This window comes from Dendrobates tinctorius, unplaced genomic scaffold, assembly GCF_039654945.1.
Source record: "Dendrobates tinctorius isolate UK_male_01 unplaced genomic scaffold, ASM3965494v1 ptg000065l, whole genome shotgun sequence".
NCBI classification, from domain to species: domain Eukaryota; kingdom Metazoa; phylum Chordata; class Amphibia; order Anura; family Dendrobatidae; genus Dendrobates; species Dendrobates tinctorius.
The window spans coordinates 17,865,001-17,889,045 of record NW_027361733.1 but is presented as its reverse complement, the minus strand read 5'-3'; the positions used below and the strand labels follow the sequence as shown (position 1 = coordinate 17,889,045).

Genomic DNA, 24,045 nt, shown 5'->3' with positions numbered 1-24,045 from the left:
ATCAAACAATGTGACATCTGATGATCAAAGTTCTGCAACATTCTAGTAGGCATTTTCTTACAAAACATCTATTTTTGAAGATCTGTACTTGCTGTCAGTGAATAGGCATTTTTTTTTACACCCTTTTCACAGCTGAAAATTTGCTACAATGTATCTGTGCATTTTCTTTTAAAGCTCTCTGGTCCCTGTCAATGAATGAACCATTCTTGTTTAAATCCAAAATCTGTACAGACCTGATACTTCTCACAGCTCTTACAATGTATCCACACACGGACTGTTTATCTTCTCTGTAAACACATCACCAATTCAAGTCTACCTCCTGTCCTGCATTCGGACCAATGTTATTCTATGATTGTGTGTTCATCTGCGTTTTTTTTTTTCCAGCTCAGACCGTATCCCGATCGGACTGGAGGAAAATTGCAGCATGCTGCGATTGTAATCGGATATCGATTGCATCCCGCAATAGAAGTCAATGGGTGCAAGAAAAAAATCACAAAGCACTCGGACCATGCACGTGCTGTCTGATTTTTACGCACCGATGCCCTTTGAAAAGCCGGCAATTCATCTGCTGCGTACAATAAAATCACAGTGTGAAAGGTTAGAATAGGATAGAATCTATAATATAACAGGCTAAGCGTCACTCTGAAGCCTTTATAGTCTAGCTCCAGACAAAATGAGGCATCCAGCGGTGAGGCGTGTGTATGGCGCCTGGAGATGGCAGTATGCGATCCGGCGCCATTTTACTGAAGACACATTTGCAGCGTGTCTTCAGCAATATGGTGCCGGACAGCGCTATGGGCATGCGTGTACTCCGGCGCCAGACTCCTCCCCCGGCCTCCTGTAGAATGTGACAGCACTGGAGCACAGGAAAGAAGGGTGAGTATAAATGTTTTTTTTGTATGTGTGTAGTTTAATAGGGGTGAGGGGGACCATACATATCAGGATAAGGGGGTTGAGGGGACCATGCATACCAGGATAGGGGGTGAGAGGACCATGCATGCCAGGATTGGGGGGTGAGGGGACCATGCATACCAAGAAAGGGGGGTGAGGGGACCATGCATACCAGGATAGGGGGTGAGAGGACCATGCATGCCAGGAAAGGGGGGTGAGGGACCATGCATACCAGGATAGGGGGTGAGGACCATGCATGCCAGGATTGGGGGGTGAGGGGACCATGCATACCAAGAAAGGGGGGTGAGGGGGACCATGCATACCAGGAAAGGGGGGTGAGAGGACCATGCATACCAGGAAAGGGGGGTGAGGGGACCATGCATACCAGGATTGGGGGATGAGGGGACCATGCATACCAGGATTGGGGGGTGAGGGGACCATGCATACCAGGATTGGGGGATGAGGGGACCATGCATACCAGGATTGGGGGGTGAGGGTGAGGGGACCATGCATACCAGGATAGGGGGTGAGAGGACCATGCATACCAGGATTGGGGGGAGAGGGGACCATGCATACCAGGATTGGGGGGTGAGAGGACTATGCATACCAGGATTGGGGGGTGAGGGGTACCATGCATACCAGGATTGGGGGGTGAGGGGACCATGCATACCAGGATAGGGGGTGAGAGGACCATGCATACCAGGATTGGGGGGTGAGAGGACTATGCATACCAGGATTGGGGGGTGAGGGGACCATGTATACCAGGATAAGGGGGTGAGGGGACCATGCATACCATGAAAGGGGAGTGAGGGGTCCATGCATACCATGAAAGGGGAGTGAGGGGACCATGCATACCACGAAAGGGGAGTGAGGGGACCATGCATACCTCGAAAGGGGAGTGAGGGGACCATGCACACCACAAAAGGGGAGTGAGGGGATCATGCATACCATGAAAAGGGGGGTGAGGGGACCATGTATGCCAGGATTGGGGGGTGAGAGGTAGCATGCATACCAGGATTGGGGGGTGAGGGGGCCATGCATACCAGGATTGGGGGGTGAGAAGACCATGCATACCAGGATAATGGGGTGAGAGGACAATGCATACCAGGATTGGGGGGTGAGGGGTAGCATGCATACGAGTATTGGGGGGTGAGGGGACCATGCATACCAGGATTGGGGGGTGAGAAAACCATACATACCAGGATAAGGGGTGAGAGGACCATGCATACCAGGATTGGGGGGGTGAGTTGACCATGCATACCAGGATAGGGGGGTGAGAGGACCATGCATACCAGGATACGGGAGTGAGAGGACCATGCATACCAGGATTGGGGGGTGAGAGGACCATGCATACCAGGACTGGGGGGTGAGGGGGCCATGCATACCAGGATAGGGGGGTGAGGGGACCATACATAGTAGGATAGGGATAAGGGGGTACCATGCATACCAGGATTGGGGGTTGAGGGGACCATGCATACCAGGATGAGGAATAGGCTGCCATGCTTACCAGGATTGGGGGGGTGAGGGTGTCATGCACACCAGGATAGAAGGGGGCAGCACATACCAGGATGGGAGACCATATACCAATAAAAAAACTCGTCACCCGGGCGTAGAACAGGTTCATAGCTAGTAGATATATACACACAGAATACAAATACATATATACAGTATATGTACTGTATCTCTCTCTATATAGATGTCAGTGACCCACACATGTATATATTACATAGACAGATGAAAAGCCGGCAATTCATCTGCTGTGTACTGTAAAATCACTGTAGGAGTCGACAGAATAGAAGAGATGGATTACATACAGTAAATACAAATAAAATGAATAGATATGCAGATGCCTGTGACAAATACAATTAGTATAGTGTATGTGCAGCTTACTGTCCATGTATTTAATAAAAGATTATTTTTTGGAAAAAAATGACGTGGGCTTCTGCATAATTTTTGTAACCAGCAGAGGGAAAGCTGATGGCTGGGGGCAGTTGTCTGCATATCCTTTGCTGGTTATTAATTAAAGGGGGACCCTACTTTTTTATAGCCCCTATTTTAATAACCAGTAAAAGCTAAGTATTCAGTTGTGAGCTGATATTAATAGCCTGGGAGCTCCATGGTTATTACCCCATTTCCAGGCTGTAAACGTTGCCTTTCCCTCTGCTGGCTACGAAAATTGCACGGAAGCCTACACCATTTTTTGCCAAAAAATAATCTTTTATTAATTACCAAACAGTATATATTCAAGTATAAGCTGAGATTTTCAGCCCATTTTTTATGGCTGAAAGTGCCCCTCTTGGCTTATACTCGAGTCATAGACCAGGGGGTCGGCGGTGAAGGGGGAGCACGGCTGTCAGATCATACTCACCCCCTCCTGGTGCTGTCTCTGCAGCCCTACTTCTCAGATTGTCTCTGGTGCTGCAGCTCTTCCTGTGTTCAGCGGTCATGTGGTACCGCTCATTAAAGTAATGAATATGTAGGTACGTGTGCCAACGTGTTCCGCAGCGAACAGACTTGAGACAGCCACTGATGTGCATTCAACAGGTCCTCTTTATTGGCCAGCTGCTCGACTTCGCAGCACCACACAGCAGCTGCTCGACTCTGCAGCACCACACAGCAGCTGCTCAACTCCGCAGCACCACACAGCAGCTGTTCGACTCTGCAGCACCAAACAGCAGCTGCTCGACAACTTCTATGCACAGGCCCGGGTACCCTTCACTTTCTCATTTTCTTCTACAGTGATGTCTCTCACGGTTCTTTCACTGTGGCTGCCACTAGGCCCACGGCCACAGTGCTTCCCCTTTCTGAGTCCGTCCGTCTGATACCCTCCGGGCTTCTCTGTCCTGCGGCTCTCCTGTCAGGGCCAACCCCCCGACCGTCTCTCTCCTCTGTCCCTACTGGAGCTTCTTCTCTGTCCGTGTCTTCCACCTGTCTTCTCTTCTCTTGAGCTCCTCTCCTGGGACTAGCTGCTTCTGGAACTCTCTGCAACTATATATATTCCCTTCCCTGGGAATTCCCCTCTAGAGCTCCTGTAACTCCGCCCCCCATGACTCTGCGGTTTTTGTAGCCTTATGCTGTTGGTAAGCCCTTTCCTCACAGCTCCCTGCTTCCATCTTGTGGCCAAACTACAGTACTACACCGTCTTCTTTTCCTGCTGTCCTTGGTCTCCCCTAGTGGCCAAACCCAGTACTTCACCATCTTCTATTATTTCTAGCTGTCTCCCACATTCATATAAAGCAGTCCACATCAAGCACTTTTACGGCACAGTATACATTTACCTTCCTGCTGCACACAGGTCCATAGGTCAGTCCACTTCCCCTACAAATATGCATATATTCATTACTTTAATGAGCGGTACCACGTGACCGCTGAACATTGGAAGGAGCTGCGGTGCCGGAGAAGCAGGAACTGCAGAGATGCACCAGCAGGGGGTAAGTATGATGGAGGGAGCATATGCGATATTCACCTGTCCCCGTTCCACCGCCACGCGCTGCTTTTTCCTCCGCGTCCTCTGGCTTTGACGTTCAGGTCAGAGGGCTCGATGACATGGTTAGTGCGCGCCCTCTGCCTGAATAGTCACTGCAGAGAGATGGAAGACAGAGCGGCGTGTGGCGGTGGAAAGGGGACAGGAGAATATCGCAGGTGCCAGGGTCCTGAGCCAGTGGTGACACCAGCACCTGGCCCCCACATCTCAGTACCAATGCTTTCTGGCTGATGTTTTGGTCAATTTTGAATGTTGTTTGTGCTTTCACACTCGTGGTAGCGTGAGACGGACTCTACAACCCACGCAAGTAGCTCAGGTAGTGCAGCTCATCCAGGATGGCACAACAATGCGAGCTGTGGAAAGAAGGTTTGCTGTGTCTGTCAGCGTAGTGTCCAGAGGATGGAGGCGCTACCAGGAGACAGGCCAGTACACCAGGAGACGTGGAGGGTGCCGTAGGAGGGCAACAACCTAGCAGCAGGACCGCTACCTCTGGCTTTGTGCAAGGAGGAACAGGAGGAGCACTGTCAGAGCCCTGCAAAATGATCTCCAGCAGGCCACAAATGTGCGTATTTGCACAAACTGTTAGAAACCGACTCCATGAGGATGGTCTGAGTGCCCGACGTCCACAGACGCTTACAGCCCAACACAGTGCAGGATGCTTGGCATTTGCCACAGAACACCAGGATTGGCAAATTCACCACTGGCACCCTGTGCTCTTCACAGATGAAAGCAGGTTCACACTGAGCACATGTGACAGATGTCTGGAGACGCCGTGGAGAGCGATCTGCTGCCTGCAACATCCTTCAGCATGACCGGTTTGGCAGTGGGTCAGTAATGGTGTGGGGTGGCATTCTTTGGAGGGCCACACAGCCCTCCATGTGCTCGCCAGAGGTAGCCTGACTGCCATTAGGTACCGAGATGAGATCCTCAGTTGTGAGATCATATGCTGGTGCGGTTGGCCCTAGGTTCTTTATAATGCAGGACAATGCCAGACCTCATGTGGCTGGAGTGTGTCAGCAGTTCCTGCAAAATGAAGGCATTGAAGCTATGGACTGGCTCGCCCATTCCCCAGACCTGAATCCGATTGAGCACATCTGGGACATCGTGTCTCGCTCCATGCACCAATGTCACATTGCACCACAGACTGTCCAGGAGTTGGCGGATGCTTTAGTCCAGGTCTGGGAAGAGATCCCTCAGGATACCATCCCCCGCACATCAGGAGCATGCCCAGGCGTTGTAGGGAGGTCATACAGGCACGTGGAGGCCAGACACAATACTGAGCATCTTTTCCTTGTCATGAGGCATTTCCACTGAAGTTGGATCAGCCTCTAATTTGATTTTCCACTTTGATTTTGAGTATCATTCAAAATCCAAACCTCCATGGGATATTCATTTTGATTTACATTAATAATTGTTATGTTTTATTGTTTTATTGTTCTGAACACATTCCACTAAGCAATATATATTCTCATATATATATATGTGTGTTTTGATGAATATTTTCTTTGAAAATGATGTGTAAATGAATTAGAGAATTTGTCTGTGTGAAAGCTCGTGTTAAAATTGCATTGCAGTTGGATAGCAATCTCACTGCATTCGGATGTAAATCGGATGCTAGGTGTGGAAAATTGGATTATACTTGCATAAAAAATGCATGACATTTGTATTACACTCGTCCGACTCTCCTGCATCAAAATCGGATCGATTTTAAAATCCCTAGTGTGACTCCAGCCTTAGGCCGGGATCACACTTGCCATTTAAACGGCCGAGTTTAGCATGGCAATACACGGCGCTGCCGCCGGGACTCAGGAGCAGGGCGTGCGGCCGCATAGCAATACATGGAGCTGCACGCCCCGCTCCTGAGTCCCGGCGGCAGCGCCGTGTATTATCATGCGAAACTCGGCCGTTTAAATGGCAAGTGTGATCCCGGCCTTAGAGCAGGATTCTCTACACTGGATACAGTTATAGCAAACACTCAGCTGTATATTTTAGGGGTTGTCTAGGCTTGAGGTTTAGGTCATGTGACTGTAGACTAGTGAATCCTAACTGTGCGTGATCAGGATTTTCCAGTGTCGGGAGTTGGCTGGCAATTGCATATATGCGGTCACATGACAATTAGACATGCAAGTTAATTGAGCAAGGCAGGACACATCTAGTCTGAATGTGACCAGAAATAATATAGTTGTGGTCACGTGCCCATCGCTACAGGTGCCAGCATTGGAGAATCTTCCATTTAATAAATATTACCACAACAAATTATGGTTCTCATCTCAGAATTCACCCATTAACCTAGATTTTTTAAATTCTTTTAGCGAAGTCAAGAAGAACTCTTACAAATACTTCAGATGGTGAAGAAGAATGAAATCAGCATTGAAGAAGCGATTGCTCGATCGGAAGAAGGCGGGAAGGTAAGAAATGGCACCAATAACTTAATAAATATCTCGAATGGCTTCTCTAGACCCGGATATGCTTGATTGACAATTTGGAGACCTGTCAATAAAGATGAGCAGAGCAGGGAGAAATCAGAAGAACTCCATGCAGTTGAGACTTTTCATGTTTGACTTTGTTTTTAAACTGGTTCCTCTGAAACACAGCAATATTTTATAGTCAAATCATAGTTGCCTCTAGTGGAAAAACCTGTTGTTCCATGGTTAATCCCTTAACCCCTTTACCCCCAAGGGTGGTTCGCACATTCATGACCGGACCAATTTTTACAATTCTGACCACAGTCCCTTTATGAGGTAATAACTCTGAAACGTTTCCATGGATCCCAATGATTCTGACAATGTTTTCTCGTGACATATTGTACGTCATATTAGTGGTAAAATTTCATTGATATAACTTGTGTTTATTTGTGAAAAAAATGGAAATTTGGTGAAAATGTCGAAAATTTTGCAACATTTCTGTGCTGCGTGGGGGGCTCCGCTGGCATTTCGTTAAAGACCGAAAGCTCCCCGCAGCTCCGTTGCTGCAGCGCGGTGGCCTCCAGAAAGATGGCCGCCGGGAGCGGCGCATACTCAAATTCAAATCACAGCAACGAGATCTCGGGACAAGATCTCATTGCGGAGATCTGAAACTGAGCAGCGGCCATCTTTCCGGAGGCCCCTGGCGGCCATCTGTCCGGAGGCCTCAGCATCGCAGTATCGGAGCTGCGGGGGGCTTTCGGGCTTTAACGAAATGCCGGCGGAGCCCCCCACGCAGCACAGAGCCCTGCTGCAGCCACACTACAGAGCCCCGACCCCACTGCACCACAGAGCACAGGGAGGCTGCATTGGGACCGCCGCTACGGGACCACCACAACAGGATTTATGAGTATATTGCGACCATAAGAAGCACCCCCATTTTCCCCAAAAATTTTTTGGGGAAAAAATGCTTCTTATGGTCCGAAAAATACGGTAGTTACTTATATAGCGCCATTAATTTCATGGTGCTGTACTTGACAAGGGGTTACATACAAAGGAATAAATATTGTTTAAACCAAAAAAAATTACAATGAAATAGTCAGAGTGAGACAGATATATGGAGCGCCAGGCTGACAGGTCTCAGGGCGCTGGTAATAGTAATATAGCTGCTCCTGTCGGGTGCCTCTAGAGAGGATATAAACATGGGAAGCAGGGTACCCGATCGCAGGGGAGCACAAAGGAAAGGGAGAAGCTTGAAAGGCGGAGCCCCCCACGCAGCACAGAGCCCCACTGCAGCCACACTACATAGCCCCGACACCACCGCACCACAGAGCACAGGGAGGTTGCATTGGGACCACCGCCACGGGACCGCCGCAACAAGATTTGTAAGTATATTGTAACCAGAGCACAGCCACCCCACAGGCCACAGTCACCCCACAGGCCACAGTCAACCTACAGGCCACAGTCACCCTACAGGCCACAGTCACCCCACAGGCCACAGCCACCCAACAGGACACAGCCACCCCACGGAATTCGGACTGTAAGACGGACCCCCATTTGACACATTACTTTTTTCCCCCCTATTTTCCACCCCAAAATTTGGTGTGCGTCTTATGGTCCGGTGCGTCTTATAGTCCGAAAAATACGGTACATAATAATACTAAATGGCTGTTTCCTAGAGACTATCCATCATACATGTTATTGAAGGGTTTTTTTATGATAACTCTGTTCAGCTGGGCACAAACTGTCAAATTGGTAGCTATACCCCAGTGCGTTTTGGCACAGTGTCATGTTGACTACAGTCCCCAGATGTTATGTAAGTCCCTAATCTCACCTCTACTTCAGCAGCATGATGAATTATTTGGAAAAGCACGTGGTATTGGTGTAGCTGCTGTTTTCTTGCCAAAGAAACCCAATAACATCAATGAGGTGGTTAGCCACACAAGGAATGGAGAAATAGTAAAGATGACAATTGACAAGTAGTTTCACATTTGAGGTAAAACACAATTCAACAATTTACTTTAACTCTTACAACACATTATATTCAAAAGCCTTGAAGAAAAAGATGAATATATTGTGAAGCTAATAGGTATGAATAATTAATCACACAATTGATGTTACATTATTCTAAATACACACAACCTATCAGTGGTGAAATTATTTTCCACCAAAAATTTAAAGTATCAGACTAGTGTCATCTTGTGGAATGATATGAGCCACAAAGCCCTTCAAATTAAAACTGTTGTGGGTGTACTGTAGAATTTTCTCTTGAAATTTGGAAGTACATGCCCTCTATGCTGCTTGCATTAAATAACTGATTTGCCAGACTGGTCGGCAGGTCCCTTTGTGGTTGGGGCCCAGATTGGGGGGTGGTACACTGCTTACAGCGACCAGATGACGCAGACACGAGACGGAGGCAGATTTCGGATACAACAGGTCCAAGTTTATTGGCCGTCCTCCTGACGACCATAGCCATACACCGCAGCACTTTCACAGCTCTCTGTATTCAGGCCCAGGTAACTGCACCTTTCTTCTGTCATAGTGACGTTCCTCGTGGCTCTTTCGCTGGGGCTGCCCTAGGCCTATCTACCGCCAGCGCTTCCCCAGTCCAAGGTCGTCGTCCGTTTGATGCCCCCGGGGCCTTGTCTGCTCTGCGGTTCTTTGTGTCCGTGCAAACCCCTGATTGTCTCTTCACCTCAGTCCCCTGTTCAAGCTCCACCATTGTCCGTTCTCCTTATTGTCTCTTCTCCTCCTGAGCTCCTCCCGGGACTGGAACCCCCTGGAACCCACTCCTGTCCTAGTTATCTCCCTCCTCGGGAAATCCCCTCCTGGGTTCCTATCTCCCCACCCCCCCATGACTAAGCGTTTCCATAGCCCTAAGCTGCTGTCAAGTCCTGTTCTCACGCTCCCCCCTGCCATCTTGTGGTCAAACTTAGTACTGCACTCCTTTTCCATTTTCCCCAGCTGTTTCCCTTCTGTTACTACAAACATCTGTCTACAGTGCGCCAACCATCCCTTCTCCCTACAGACAAGTCCGTCCATCAGGTCACCTTCCCTACACTCCCCCTTCCTTTGTCTATTGTTGTCCTTGACAATCGTATTCCCTACCTTCGTCGTCCTGAAGCTTTTTCACTGTCTGTTGTCGGACCGGTTGTTGGGCCAAACCCGCCATACGTGGGGGGCCGAACCAAACCAAGAGTACCATGCTCCGAGCAGCCTACTGCTACTCGCCGGCACGCACGCCACGTGACAACTTCTTTCGGGTTGGGCAAGGTCCACCCGGACTACTCTACGGCGTGTACCTCCCACTGCTCTCCCCTTCTGTCACCCTCAACTGTCCGGAACACCATGACCGAGGCCGTACACCATCCAGGTCATCGTCGGCGTCCGCCTAACCTTCTGGGTTGTGCGTGGTGTCAGGGACCTGACTGAAGGACCTCTGTCTGGTTCACTATCTGTCGTCCCTTTGTCCACCAAGTTAGAAAGTCATGGTCTAGGTTTTTATCATACCCTGTAACCGGGACCTGTTGCACATTATTATACATACTACACATTAAACCAACTTTTGGTATACCGTATATATAGTTACCTTTGCTTTAATACAATAAGGGTAACTCATCAGGAGTAATCCCTTTTTCTTTTTTTTTACTTTAACTTCAACTCCTTCTTTAAACACAACATTCCAAAAACAAAATGTAAGTACTCCCCCTTCCTTTAACATGAGCACTCCCTCCCCTTTATCCCCGCTATGTCAGGAGAAAACAACAAACAACAAAAACATTTTCCTTATCTTGGACGTGAAACTGTCCTTTAAGCTGCACAACGGTGCATCAAAATCCCGGTAGTCCGGGCCATCTCCTGACGGCCGATGTTCCGCCAATTCCGCAGGGAACTCCACCTCCGTGAAGTTCCCGGGATGTCTCGAATGTTCCTGGGCCCCGAATGTTCTTTTTGCCTGGCGCTCAGGGGTCATCTCCTTCCTGAGAGATGCGTTCAAAGGGGTAGAAGGGGCTGAAGGTGGTTTAACGGCACACGTTCCGCGCCATTTCTTTGCTTGGGGACCAGGCCCTGGCACGGGCCGAGGGAAACTCCGCCGCCACATCATTTTTAAATGGCAGAAAAGTCTCAGGAGCAGAGCTGGTCTCAGTTTCCCCTGCGCAGGGATTGGCACCTTCTCCACAGGGCCCAGTGACCCATGGGGGTGCCCAGCACAGATGTTCAGTGACAGGAGCCTTTGGTCCCATGTCCCCACTGGGGGACAGTGCAGGAGCCCAGCAGTCCACCACCGGTGGTGGCGTAGGCGCTCTCATCTCCGGTGATGCAATGGCACCGCTCCATCCGGCCCCAAGCTCCTGCAGCTCCAACCGCAGGCAGGGGACTGGGGTTGTTGACCGGCGAGAAGCGGAGCGGAGAAGCTGGGGCCTGCTAGTGGAGATGGCAGATGGCTCCGCAGAGGTGGCGGAGCCCGGCGACCCAGCCGAAGCCGCGATCTGGAGTGGGGCCGGCGTGGCTGCCGACCTTGATGGGCAGGCCGCAGTATGGAGTGCGGCAGAGGTGGCCACGGGTACTGGTGAGCAGGCCTCCGCTGGAACAGTGAGCGAGGCAGTGGCGGCAGTGGGTGCTGCTGGGTAGGCCACGACTGACACCGTAAGCGGACCAGAGGCGGCCGCAGCCGGGGATGAAGTAGTGGCGGCCACGAAGGTCGAAGGGTAGGCCACGGAGACTGGTGGTCCGACCGCCGTGGCGTTACGGGACGGAGTCGAAGTGGTTGCAGGTCTCGATGGATAGCCCGCCGCTGGAAGATGGAGCACGGCAGGAGTGGCCACGGGTCGGTTCCGCGCCGGCGACATGTGATGTGGCGCTGCCGAGCGGGGTGGCTCGGGATCGTTGGCCGAGGCGTCTTTCGGCCAGGCGGGGGCCGCGGAGTAATCCAGAGCCAGGGTCGCTGGAGAGCTGGAGGCCAAGCGGGGAGGCCGAGGGCTGGTGTCGGGGCTGGTCTCGTGCTCGGGACGTGGGGGCAGGACCTGCCTGCGACGCCACCGGTGGTGCCAGAGGTACTCTCACCTTTCCCGGCGCCGTGGCTTCCTGCAGGCTGTTTCTCTGCTCTCCCAGAGGTCGGTCCAGGGTGTAGCTGGCCTCCGCTGCTCGTCCACAGCTCCCGCTCCCATCGTCTGGCGTCCACCACTGCTCTTCATCCCTCCCTTCGGCAGGACCAGCCTCCAGGCTGGATAGCTCCGCAGGGACGGCCAGCAACAGTTCCTCCAGCGGCCACCCTGGATAATCCTCTTCAGTGCCAACCCCCTCTTGTTCGCAGGTCACCAGCGAAGGAGGAACACAGAGTCTCTTTCGGGATTTCTTTTGCTGGCTCCAAACACAGTCCCAATTTGTATTCCACTCGGGCACCATCTTGCAAAGTTTTTTTTTTTCTGTTCCGGATCCTCCAATGACAGCCAATGATCCGGAATAAAGTCTCAGGTTTGTAATCCACAGGTAAAGCAACTCGAGTTCTTTTGGGTACTTCTGTCACAGGCTTGCCGCTGAAGGTAGAGTATTGACGGCGGCGATCCTGCCGACTACACCAAATGTGGTGGGGGCCCAGATTGGGGGGTGGTCTACTGCTTACCGCGACCAGACGACACAGACACGAGACGGAGACAGATTTCGGGTACAACAGGTCCGGGTTTATTGGCCGTCCTCCTGACGACCGTAGCCATATACTGCAGCACTTTCACAGCTCTCCGTATTCAGGCCCGGGTACCTGCACCTTTCTTCTGTCGTAGTGACGTTCCTTGCGGCTCTTTCACTGGGGCTGCCCTAGGCCTATCTACCGCCAACGCTTCACCAGTCCGAGGTCGTCGTCCGTTTGATACCCCTGGGGCCTTGTCTGCTCTGTGGTTCTTTGTGTCGGGGCCACCCCCCTGATTGTCTCTTCACCTCAGTCCCCTGGTCGAGCTCTCCACCATTGTCCGTTCTCCTTATTGATTCTTCTCCTCCTGAACTCCTCCCGGGACTGGAACCCCCTGGAACCCACTCCTGTCCTAGTTATCTCCCTCCTCGGGAAATTCCCTCCTGGGTTCCTATCTCCCTGACCTCCATGACTAAGCATTTCCGTAGCCCTAAGCTGCTGTCAAGTCCTGTTCTCACGCTCCCCCCTGCCATCTTGTGGTCAAACTTAGGTATTGCACACCTTTTCCATTTTCCCCAGCTGTTTCCCTTCTGTTACTACAAACATCCATCTACAGTGCACCAACCATCCCTTCTCCCTACAAACAAGTCCGTCTGTCAGGTCACCTTCCCTTCACCTTTGCTGCGCAGGTTCTGGACCTGCTTTGGCTTTGTCCCCTGTTTACCGGCGGAATGAATAGGGGAACGGAAAGGCCCCTTTACACAGAACGAGGGGTTGTGTTTAGACAGGGAGCAAGCCCAGAAGCCGAGGGGAAAAAAAGAGAAGGAGTGAGTCCCCAGCTATGACCATGTGCGCAGCAAGGGCGGCAGTGCAATATGCATCTGAAGCGCCAACGCTGTGGCAAAGTGCAGCAGACACACAGACCGGGTGACCTAGAGGCAGGGGGGCAGCTTAAGAGAAAGTGAGCAAGACAGCAATGATTTTTGGCGTGCATAGGAGGCTGAGTAGCGTGCTCCATCCTTAGAGCAGTGGCGCTGCAAAAGACTGTTCACGTAGTCTCCCGCCACTAAAAGCAGTACTGCCATTTAGCAAGGTGCCGTTTGCCCAGTAACTGCCAGAGAGCAAGGCGCCATATGCTCCTTGACCATGAGTACAGCGCACATACGCAGTAGAGAGAGCCAGTTCATCCCACATGTCCAGCTTTGATAGCCAATATTTATAAGGTACAGAAGAATGACAGAGGACGTTGGTACAGTCAGCAAGGTACTCAGTCAGCATCTTCAAAAACATTGCATTCCTCGTGACAGTACTCTGCACCTGTGTCAGGGTGATGAGAGGGTCTGTTAAAACTCTTCAAGAACTTTGCAATTTTTCCACTGCCTCTGCTGTATTGGAGGTGTCTCTCTCACCTGTACTCCTTGGTTGGCCAACGAACTGTGTCCTCTGCCGCCAGTGTTTGAGATAGTAATTTTATTAATAATTCCGCTATGAAGGCCCTCTGGTACTGCAACATTTTAGTACATCTGTCTGTCTCAGGACTAAGATTACTGTGGGTCTAGAAGTGTCACAAATCAGTATTGCCTGTCTGTCATCCAAAATTTTGAGAGCGCGAGGGTCACAGGAAAGGCAGCATAGCATAAAGTCAGCCCAATGTGTCCCAGACTGCTAATAGGCAAGACTTCTGTATCGTCACCAAGGGGACGACAGACCATGCCATCCTCCTCCTCCTTGTACTCAGGCCTACAACACTTACAGCGAACCTCAGAAAGATTATAGTACAAACATCGTTGGAAATACCTTCTTGTAAATACACCCCTGTATTTTTTATCTCCCTCACCTCTTTTTAGATTGTAAGTTGTCACGAGCAGGATTGTTTTGTTTGGGTTAAATTATTGTTATACTTTAGTTGTTACTTAGTGTAGATTGTAAGCTGTCACTAGCAGGGTAGTTTTATTTGGGTTTAATTATTGGATTACTGTTATTGTTGTTATTTAGGACTGTTGTGTTTGAAACTGTTAAATTGTAAATATGTTTTCGCTCTATAGTAACTCTCAATATTCAAATTAGAACACAGATAAGCAGGAGAGAGACGTTAATTATGGTGCCATTGACTCTCAACCTCTTGGTGGATTCCTAAAAGTTCTGGAAGAGGGTACACATGTCAGACATCTATGTCCACACCTCAGATGTTATGTGTGAAGACAGAACTGAATACAGACAACCTTGTTGATGCTGGTAGATTAGTCACCAACTGCCCTCTTTTGCTCAGAAATCCTTTAGAAATCCTTTCCTACATCTGCAGTGTAGAGTTCCAAGGCCTGGGGGCATCACACACCAGTCGGTGAGCCAGAAGCAGCAAGCGCTGCTGAATCATGGCAAGGGCAGATGAAACTGTGGCTGACTTTCAAAAATGGGTATTTAGAACGTTGTATGTTTACCAGCAGATCTGCCAGCTCTGTGTCGCTTTTCAAAAACATTGACCAATTAGGTTAAGCACTTGAGCCAGGCATGGCATGTGTGAGAGCTCGCCTCCCCAAAGAGCAGCCACCAGGTTCCACCTTTTGTCACACACAAACATGCCTGGCTGTGGGTTCAGCAGTCTTATCCACCAATATGCCTGCCGCTTCAGAGCTGTCCACAACTCTTCAGCATTGTGGCGTTTGTCACAGAAGCATATTAACTTCAGCACAGCCTGTTCCCGCTTTGATTAGGCAGTGCTACAGTGCTTCCAGCTTGTGACTGATGTGCTGTCTTTTGGAGCTGGAGGCCAAAGAGGAGGCGAAGGAGGAGGTGCAGGAGCTGTACACTGTGGGGGCAGCCCAGATTGACATAGGGCACCCAATACTCTGTGTTTGTGAGGACGGCCACCATACCAAGTTCTGAGTGTGTCCTGGATTCCACTATATTAACCCTGTGTACCCTCAGTGAGATGTATCGTCCCTGACCACAAGGATTTGTCCACGTGTTTGTGGTTAGGTGGACTTTCCAAGTACCAGCATTGTGGAGGGCACGGGTGATGTTGTGGGACACGTGCCTGTGTAATGGCGGGACGGTACACCGGGACAAATATTCCCACATGTTTGTGGCCTCGGAGTGATCCTCGTCTCTGCCCTCTCTTTCAAACTACATATCAAAGCCCTTGCCTCCTCCTGTCCATTACAACTCAAAAATATTTCCTGGATCCGTACATTACAAGAAATTTAAAAAATGTTTGTGCATGCCCACATGATCTCCCACCTCGAGTATTGCAACCTTGTACTCTGTACCCTCCTATCTAGCACTGTTGCACCACTCAAATCTATCTAAAACTCTGCTGCCAGAGTAATCCAACTGTCCCTCTGTTATTACACAGCCTCTCCTCTATGCCATGCCCCTCACTGCCTTCCTATTGCCCAAAGGCTACAGTTCAAAACCCTAAATATGACATACAAAGCCTTCCCCAAACTGTCTCCTCCATACATCTGTGACATGGTCTCCCATTGTCCGACTGGGTCATGACATTTTCTACACAAACACAGTTTACTGTCAGCAAGATGTACCATCCCTGCCCACAAGCACTTGTCCATGTGTCTGTGGTTATGTGCACTTTCCCTGTGCCAGCATTGTTGTGGGCTACGTTTTGTTGTTCCCCAAGGCTCTGTTCTAGGACCCATACTCTTCTCCATCTACACCTTCGGCCTAGGCCAGCTGATGTAATGGCACAGTTTGCAATATCATCACAATGCTGATGACACACAGATCTACCTATCTGTACCTGACTTCACCTCTATTCTGACCAAAATCACACATCCGCCTTAATCATCCTTCTTTTCTGCTCTCTTTATAAAAGTGGACATGGACAAATCAGAATACATCATCTGTCAAGCATCTCACGCTGAGTACACCAGAGAGCTGTGTATGCCTCATTTGGTAACACTTTAGTAAGAGGTAAACTTTGACCTAGAGAAAATGATTTTCAAGACATTCACTGCCTTTTTGGAATATTTTTTGCGGCTGTGATCCTCATCTTCTTGGTGTGGATGTGGAAAATTTCTAAGTTGTCATCAATACCATCATCGTCCATATGTTGTAAAGAGGAAATTAGGTTTTTCAAAGGGTCGTGGTTATTTACGTTTTGGCATTCCTTTAACAGTGTTGGTTACACTTGGACAATTAATTTTAGACTGTGACCTTTATATATTTTTGGTAATATGTATGGGTGAAGATGAAGAAGCTTGTTGCACGGGTGTGTTTATAGTTATGGTTGGTGCACTACTCTTTAAACTTAGTTTTTCACAAACATCTATCAGTTTGTTTTGGTTTTTCTCCTACACTGATCTGCTTTCTATAATTCAGCATTTTAATAATATGTTGCACTTCGCCCTTTACACAGACACATGCGTGTTTGGCAACATATTTTGGACGGGTACTTCTTAGGGCGAGTCTCACACTTGCATCTGGTGCACCGATCTTATGACGGGCATGAAACCGATGATGGTAATTGATGGTGGCTAAATGACGAATCATTGTTGGCTGTATCCTTGATCTCATACCTCCCATAGCCACTGCTGTTATTAATCATGTACTTTCCCATTCCTGTCATCACGATGCCCCTATTCCAGATCACTTCATCCAACGATTCGTCCGTCATGTTTTTACTAAAACCCTGCACCTTCCCAGCAGCAACTGTGAATGAAACCACATAACAGTTTTGCAAGGTGTTTATGATGCCCCCCCCCAAAAAAGGCCACACTATGTTGATATCTACCCCCAGTGGCAAATGTTTGACAGCCAACATGCTTAGTATATGGGCATTACAAGTCTGAGACCTGCTCCTAGAAATTGGGCCTATTTTTTAATCAGGCCTTCCTCCAAGTCTCATCATCCACTGCCACTAGATCAAAAGGGTTTACATGTTCCGTGCAGCTACAGCCAGTGTCGAATTACTAACAAGGGTGGGTGGTTATGCTGTGCATTCAATACTTGTTCTGAAAACGGTTGAGGTGTACCCCAAAGGAGAAAATGTTCATACACTAAGTGTATGGGCATTCCAAGTCTAGAAGACCCGCTCCTTTAAATTGGCCATACTTTTAAATCAGGCTTTTCTCCACGTCTCATCATCCGCCACCAGGAGATCACCAGCGTTAACGTGTTTCGTGCTGCTACCACTAGTGTTGAAATCCTAACAAGGGTGGGGGGTCTTGCTGGGCGTTAAATTCTTGGTATGGAAAAGGTTGAGATCCACCCCACAGGGGAAAATATTTGTCAACCCAATACACTTAGTGTATGGCCATTACAAGTCTAGGACACCTGCTCCTTTTTAATGGAGTATTTTTTGTTAATAGGCCCTCCTACATGTTTCTTCCAAGGGGGATTGGCGTTATTGGGGTGCATATGACTTGGTAGCAGGGCAGGCCTTGCAGTCGATGCATAAGAAAACAGAATGGGAGTACAAAATGAATAATGTGAAGTGAATTTTCCTGGGCCCATCCAGTACCTGCGTTCAAAGGCATATTGGGGTGCAGATAACTTGGTAGCAGGGCACGCCTTGCTGTCAATGCATAAGAAAAGAGAATGGGAGTACAAAATGAATAAAGTGAAGAGGATTTTCTGGTGGCCTTCCAGTACGTGGCTTGAAAAAGCTTATTGGGTGCATGTAACTTTAGGGCAAGCCAGACCTTGCATTCAATGCAACATTTTTTTCTGGAAGCCCTCCTGTACCTCTCGTGAAAGGGGTATTGGGGTAAGTCGTACTTCTTGGCAGCCCATCCTCTCACTGCATAGACAATAACAGTTTAGGAGACTCACTGTTTAATAATGGCCCTTTTTTGAAGACTAATGCCGCCTGATGCCCCGGTAAAAATAGGCTCTGTGAATTTAAGTGTCCCTCATTCATAAATGAAACAAGATGTGTCTGCTTATGTGTCACACACCACATGGCCAGCTAGGGTTGTTAAATGTTACAATGATATTTCCAAGTAAATGCATTTGTATTGGTGGAAAGCAATGTTAAAGTTGAAAAACGCTTCAAAAACGCTGCGTCTCAACATTGCCCAAGTGGGGGAGGAACAGTTTGGTCTGGGGTTAATTATTTTGCCTTAAATACAAGTCATTAACCTGGAAAGGATGTATCTTAACATATTTCCCAACAAAATCCGTTTTGGTATGTTATTTGGTGCACCGGTAAAAATGGCATGAAACTCTGACAACATTGTTTAAAGTCAGAAATGCTTCCTGAGACGATCCCAATGATGTCCCCGTGTCATTTGAGCAGTGTTTCCATCATTTTCAGACGTTTTTAGACCTTAAAAGGACCTCCGGGGGGATCGCGGTAAAAATGCTCGGGTCTCCCATACACTTACATTCGGCTCGTTGTTCTGTCCGAGTACCCGAGTATTCAAATTTGCTCAACCTGATCAACGAGCACCCGAGCATTTTAGTGCTCGCCCATCACTAATCGCAACCTATCGACACCCTGCGATCACATCAAGGACACACCAATGGGTGTGTGAAATGATGCAGGCGTGTGTTAAATGCACCTGTCAGAGATTCACAGCGACATTTAACATGTTAACAGCAGCGGACGAAGCTCCGCTCCGCTTAGAGGCAGATGATGGCTGAATAATACAGCAATCATATGCCAGTCAAGATGCGAGCCACATCAAATTCAGGGTCCCAAGATAAGACGTAACTGTACGTCATATGCCGGGATTGATGCATCTTTTATTGTTAATGACTTCGTAGAGTTTAATATATGGAAAAATATAGAATGGAAGTTGAGTGACAACTATAGAGCACTTTTTGTGTGTTCAAATTTGTCACCCACCATTGTGTACAACCTTTTTTCTTGAATAGGCTCTGGCCCATTCAGGCTATGTGCACAAGTACAGAATTCCCGCTGATTTTTTGCATTTTTGCTGCGTTTTTCGCCGCAAAAACACATAAAATGAGCAACCCATTGAATTCAATGGCATTCTGCACATGCTGTGCTAATGCTGCGTATTTTTCCATGGCAAAATCACAGCGTGGAAAAATACGTAGCATGCTCATTTTTTTTGCGGAATTGCGGGAATTCCGCACACATAGGAATGCATTGTTCTGCTTACTTTCTGCATGTGGCTATGCCCACCATGAGCAAAGTAAGTGGAAAATGTGCGGATGGTACCCACGGTCTGGAGGAGAGGAGACTGTCCCCCAGGCCCTGGGTCCATATCCCTGTAAAAAAAAAAAAAAGAATTAAAATAAAAAATGGTGTTAGGCTACTTTCACGCTTGCGTTTTTTTGCGCTGCGCACCGTGCGCGTGCAAATGCACATAAAAAACGCATCATGCGTTTTTGTGCTTTTTTTTGCGGTTTTGCGTGCTTTTTTAAAAAAAAACGCATGCTTTTTTTGCGCTGACGTGCGCATGTTAATGCGCACGTCATCGCACCCATAGACTATAATGGGTGAAAAAAAGCCGCATTGCGTGCATATGCATTTTTTGGGGGCAAGTCGGACGCTCAAAAAATGCAACAGACTGCATTTTGTGCGCCCGAGCGCACACTACAAAAAACGCATGCGCATACAAACACGTAAAAACGCATGTGTATGCGCACCCATGTTAAGAATAGGAAAAAAAAGCATGCTTTTTTTGTGCGAAAAAGCAGCGCAAAAAAGTGCAAGTGTGAAACCAGCCTAATTTTCACCTTCTGGTATCCCTCGCAGTGTCCCCAGGCCTCAGTAATGCTCCCGGCAACTACCGTTCCCAGCGATGCCTTGCGACAATGACCTTTGACGTAGCGGTCTTGCGAGACCGCTACGGTATTGTGAGACTGCTACGTCATCAAAGGTCATTGTCTCAAGGCATAGCTGGGAACGGGACTTGCCGAGAGCATCGCTGAGGCCTGGGGGTGCTGCGTGGGATGCCAGAAGGTGAGAATAACACGATTTTAGATTCATTTTATTATTTTTAACTTTATATCTTTTTACTATTGATGCCGCATAGGCAGCCTCAATAGTAAAAAGTTGGTCACACTCGTCAAACACTATGTTTGAAAAGTGTGACCAACTTGGCAATCAGTTTTCCAAGCGATGCTATAGATCGCTTGGAAAACGCTAGCATTCTGCAAATAAATTACACTTGCAAAACGCTAGTTTTTTGCAGGAAATACGCGGAAATTACACATGCGGATTTCTCGTGTATTTCCCGCGGCAGGGAGATGCGGAATTCCAGACGTGTGTGACGCGCCCCAGGGGCCGTGGGATACTCTGTACCGGGCCCGTTACCTTCAATAGGAAATGTCACAGTGGCAGTCACCCGGTCCGTGGCCCCGGGCGGACATGTAAATTTGGTGTGTAATTAAATGAGAATAAAGTTTATATATGATTCGTGACGCCACCTGTGGTATTCTGGTCAGAGGTGACCAGCGCTGCAATGCCGTTCCCCTGGGACCATTGGTGTGACGCAGCTAAGGTGAAAATGGCTCTCCACAGGTTGAGCAGTAGTCCCAGGGCCGTTGAGAGTAGTTTTAGAGGCGGTGATGTAATGTGGAGTGGAAATGGAAGCAGTGACGGGTTGATGACGCACGAAGGAAACATATGACGCAGTTGAATGTACTTCCAAGACTTTACTCACAGTTCTGTTCTGCAGTACAGATGCCCACCTCAGTGCTGTGTTCTTTAGGTGAGGGGTCCAGTTAACTCCCAGGCAAATGAGTACACCTTTCCAACACTCCCTGTCAGTATGCACCTTCCCAGGCCGTCTCCACAATGCTGCTTTCCACTTTCCTTCCTTTCAACATCTCACAGACAGTGTCCCAGGCCAGCTGCCGCAGATCCTGTCAGATAAAGTGACTCGGGTGTTTCTTTTATCCAATGTGGCTGCCTTTCTGGCGAAGATAACTGTGGTAATTCGCTGTGGCCCATAAAGTAGCCACAGCTGTCAGCTTGCTAGTTAAGTCACGATGTACACTCCACTAGGCTAGGGGCTGAGACCATTCTGCGACCTGGATTCTTCCCCCACCTGACGGCTATCAGCGTGGGACGAGCCCCATAGGGAGCACTCTCCACCCATGCCTCTAGAAGAACCGCTCTTTCCTTCAGGGAGCTTTCCTTCAAAGTCAATCCGTCCAGCAGCTCCTCCTGATAGGAGCTGCTCCAAACACATCCTTTCACTTCCCCTCCCTCTGAGGGAACTCTCCAACTGACTACAAATCTCCCGCTCTTTTCCTAAGCTCCGCCCACCTCCCAACACTCTTTATGAACCAAGCAGGGGCCATAGAGGGTGTTCTACTGTTCAAAGTGTGTGTGGGTTGCAGGTGTGGAGTTTGGTCAGGTGGTACCATCTTACCTGGTCGTCAGATACCACACCTCTGGGTGAGGTGCAGTACCTCTGTGGCGACTGAACCCTCATGGGAGCCACATGTGCACATAGCCTCATGGTATCCATTTCGGTCAATGGTTCTTTCATGAAAAGTCATTGGGAGATGTATAGCTATATTTCCAGTGACATGGGTGATAACAGGGAGCAATAAATTCTCAGTCTCCTTCTCCCTAGCATAAAATGACTACAATAAAATAAACTCAAATGTGCTAAAAAATGGAGAAAAATGCACAACAAGGTTACTGTCCTTTTAAATGTGCAGGAGTGAGATGGGAGGCAGTTCTGGTATCAATGGGAGAAAGAATAGAATAATGATTTTTGGGGGCTTTTGATAAATAATAATAGTCGCCTCAATGGTTATACTTTATAAGTAATAATGGTAATTATGTGTAATTGATGTAGTTGCAATCTTACTGCGCTCTCCAAGAAAATGTCTATTTATTGCCACATCCCAGTATAAACAGCGCAGCGGGCGGTATGTTCCATTCCCCTAATAAGTGTCAGAACGTCATTAAAATAAACTACATGTTTTTGCTAATTTGAATACATAAGATTAATTCTGTCACAGCACATTAATAGCTGAAGAAATACAAATTTCTAAAGACCTGCCAGAGAGGGTAAAATAATCTATAAGAGAAATAACACAGTCCTTATAAGATGAACTTGTACAAAAGAGGCAGTAATCTATATAAATAATTGCCTTAAATTGTCTGACATCCACTTCCGTCTGGATGTCCCCGAATCTCACAATCCACTGCGCCGACCGGAAGTACGCCGACCACCATATTGAAATACCCAAGTGATGGGTATTTCAATATGGCACCCGCTGGTGGTACCAGGCCCTTCCACAGTATCACCAGCGGGACACCGCTGGGACCCCCCACCGCCGCCGGACCCCCCGCCACCGGACCCGCCGCTGCCTGCAACCCACCTCCGTCACAGCTGGCAGGAAAGACCACGGCTTGAGGCCTGTGCACAAGCCACAAGCTGCGGTCTTTCCTGCCGGCTGGCCGCCGCCGCCAGGAAAGGACCGCCGCACACACACACACACACACACACACACACACACGTACTCACATGCACACGTACTCACATACACACATGTACTCACACACACATGTATTCACATACACACATGTACTCACATACACACACATGCACGTACTCACATACATACATGCACATGCATGTACTCACATATACACACACACGTACTCACATACACACACACTTACATACACACACACACGTACTCACATACACACGTACTCACATACACACACATGTACTCAGACACACATGTATTCACATACACACACGTACTCACATACACACACATGCACGTACTCACATACATACATGCACATGCATGTACTCATATACACACACACACACGTACTCATAAGCACACACACGTACTCATATATACACACACACACACGTACACACACACACACACACACACACACACACACGTACTCACATACACACACACTCACATACATATTGTAAGGTAGCGCTGTCATTTAGGTAGGGGATACTCACTTTGTAGCCAAATAATCACATCCGGCACAGGTTTTCCATTAAAGAATCACAGTCCATGCGGTTTATTTAGGCATCATAAACCATGACCAGCAACATTAAGTTCATATTAACAGCATAGTGTCCATGACAGAGCTTCACTCTGTTATCCCTGTTGTCGCACAGATTGTGCCATGTCCAGCACACAGGCTCTCTTAGGCTGGGGTCACACTAACCGACGCAAAATACGGTCAGTATTTTACATGCGTAATACGGATGAATTACCCCTAAACAGTGCTCCGTATGTCATCCGTAAGCAAGGTGTGGTCGCGTATTTTGCTCATGTCAGCATCCGTATGGCATCCGTATGGCAAGATTTTCTCGCAGGCTTGAAAAATGGACATATAATGGATCCCAATGACAGGGTTTCTAACACAAAACAAAGAATAGATATAGACACATAGAATATACATATACAGTGGGGAATAAAGTATTTAGTCAGTCAGCAATAGTGCAAGTTCCACCACTTAAAAAGATGAGAGGCATCTGTAATTTACATCATAGGTAGACCTCAACTATGGGAGACAAACTGAGAAAAAAAAATCCAGAAAATCACATTGTCTGTTTTTTTTTTTCATTTTATTTGCATATTATGGTGGAAAATAAGTATTTGGTCAGAAACAAAATTTCATCTCAATACTTTGTGATATATCCTTTGTTGGCAATGACAGAGGTCAAACGTTTTCTGTAAGTCTTCACAAGGTTGCCACACACTGTTGT

At 48.3% G+C, this 24,045-nt stretch overlaps 1 protein-coding gene across 2 annotated transcripts in view; it reads left to right on the top strand.

Moving 5' to 3' along the window:
- The window catches only part of LOC141094735 (disheveled-associated activator of morphogenesis 1-A-like), a 221,031-nt gene that overhangs the window by 89,116 nt on the left and 107,870 nt on the right, over positions 1-24,045 (top strand). For both annotated transcript variants that reach the window (XM_073580660.1, XM_073580659.1), the window contains exon 2: positions 6,688-6,783. In XM_073580660.1, coding sequence (XP_073436761.1) covers positions 6,688-6,783 — 96 coding nt within the window. The remainder of the gene's footprint in view (positions 1-6,687; positions 6,784-24,045) is intronic.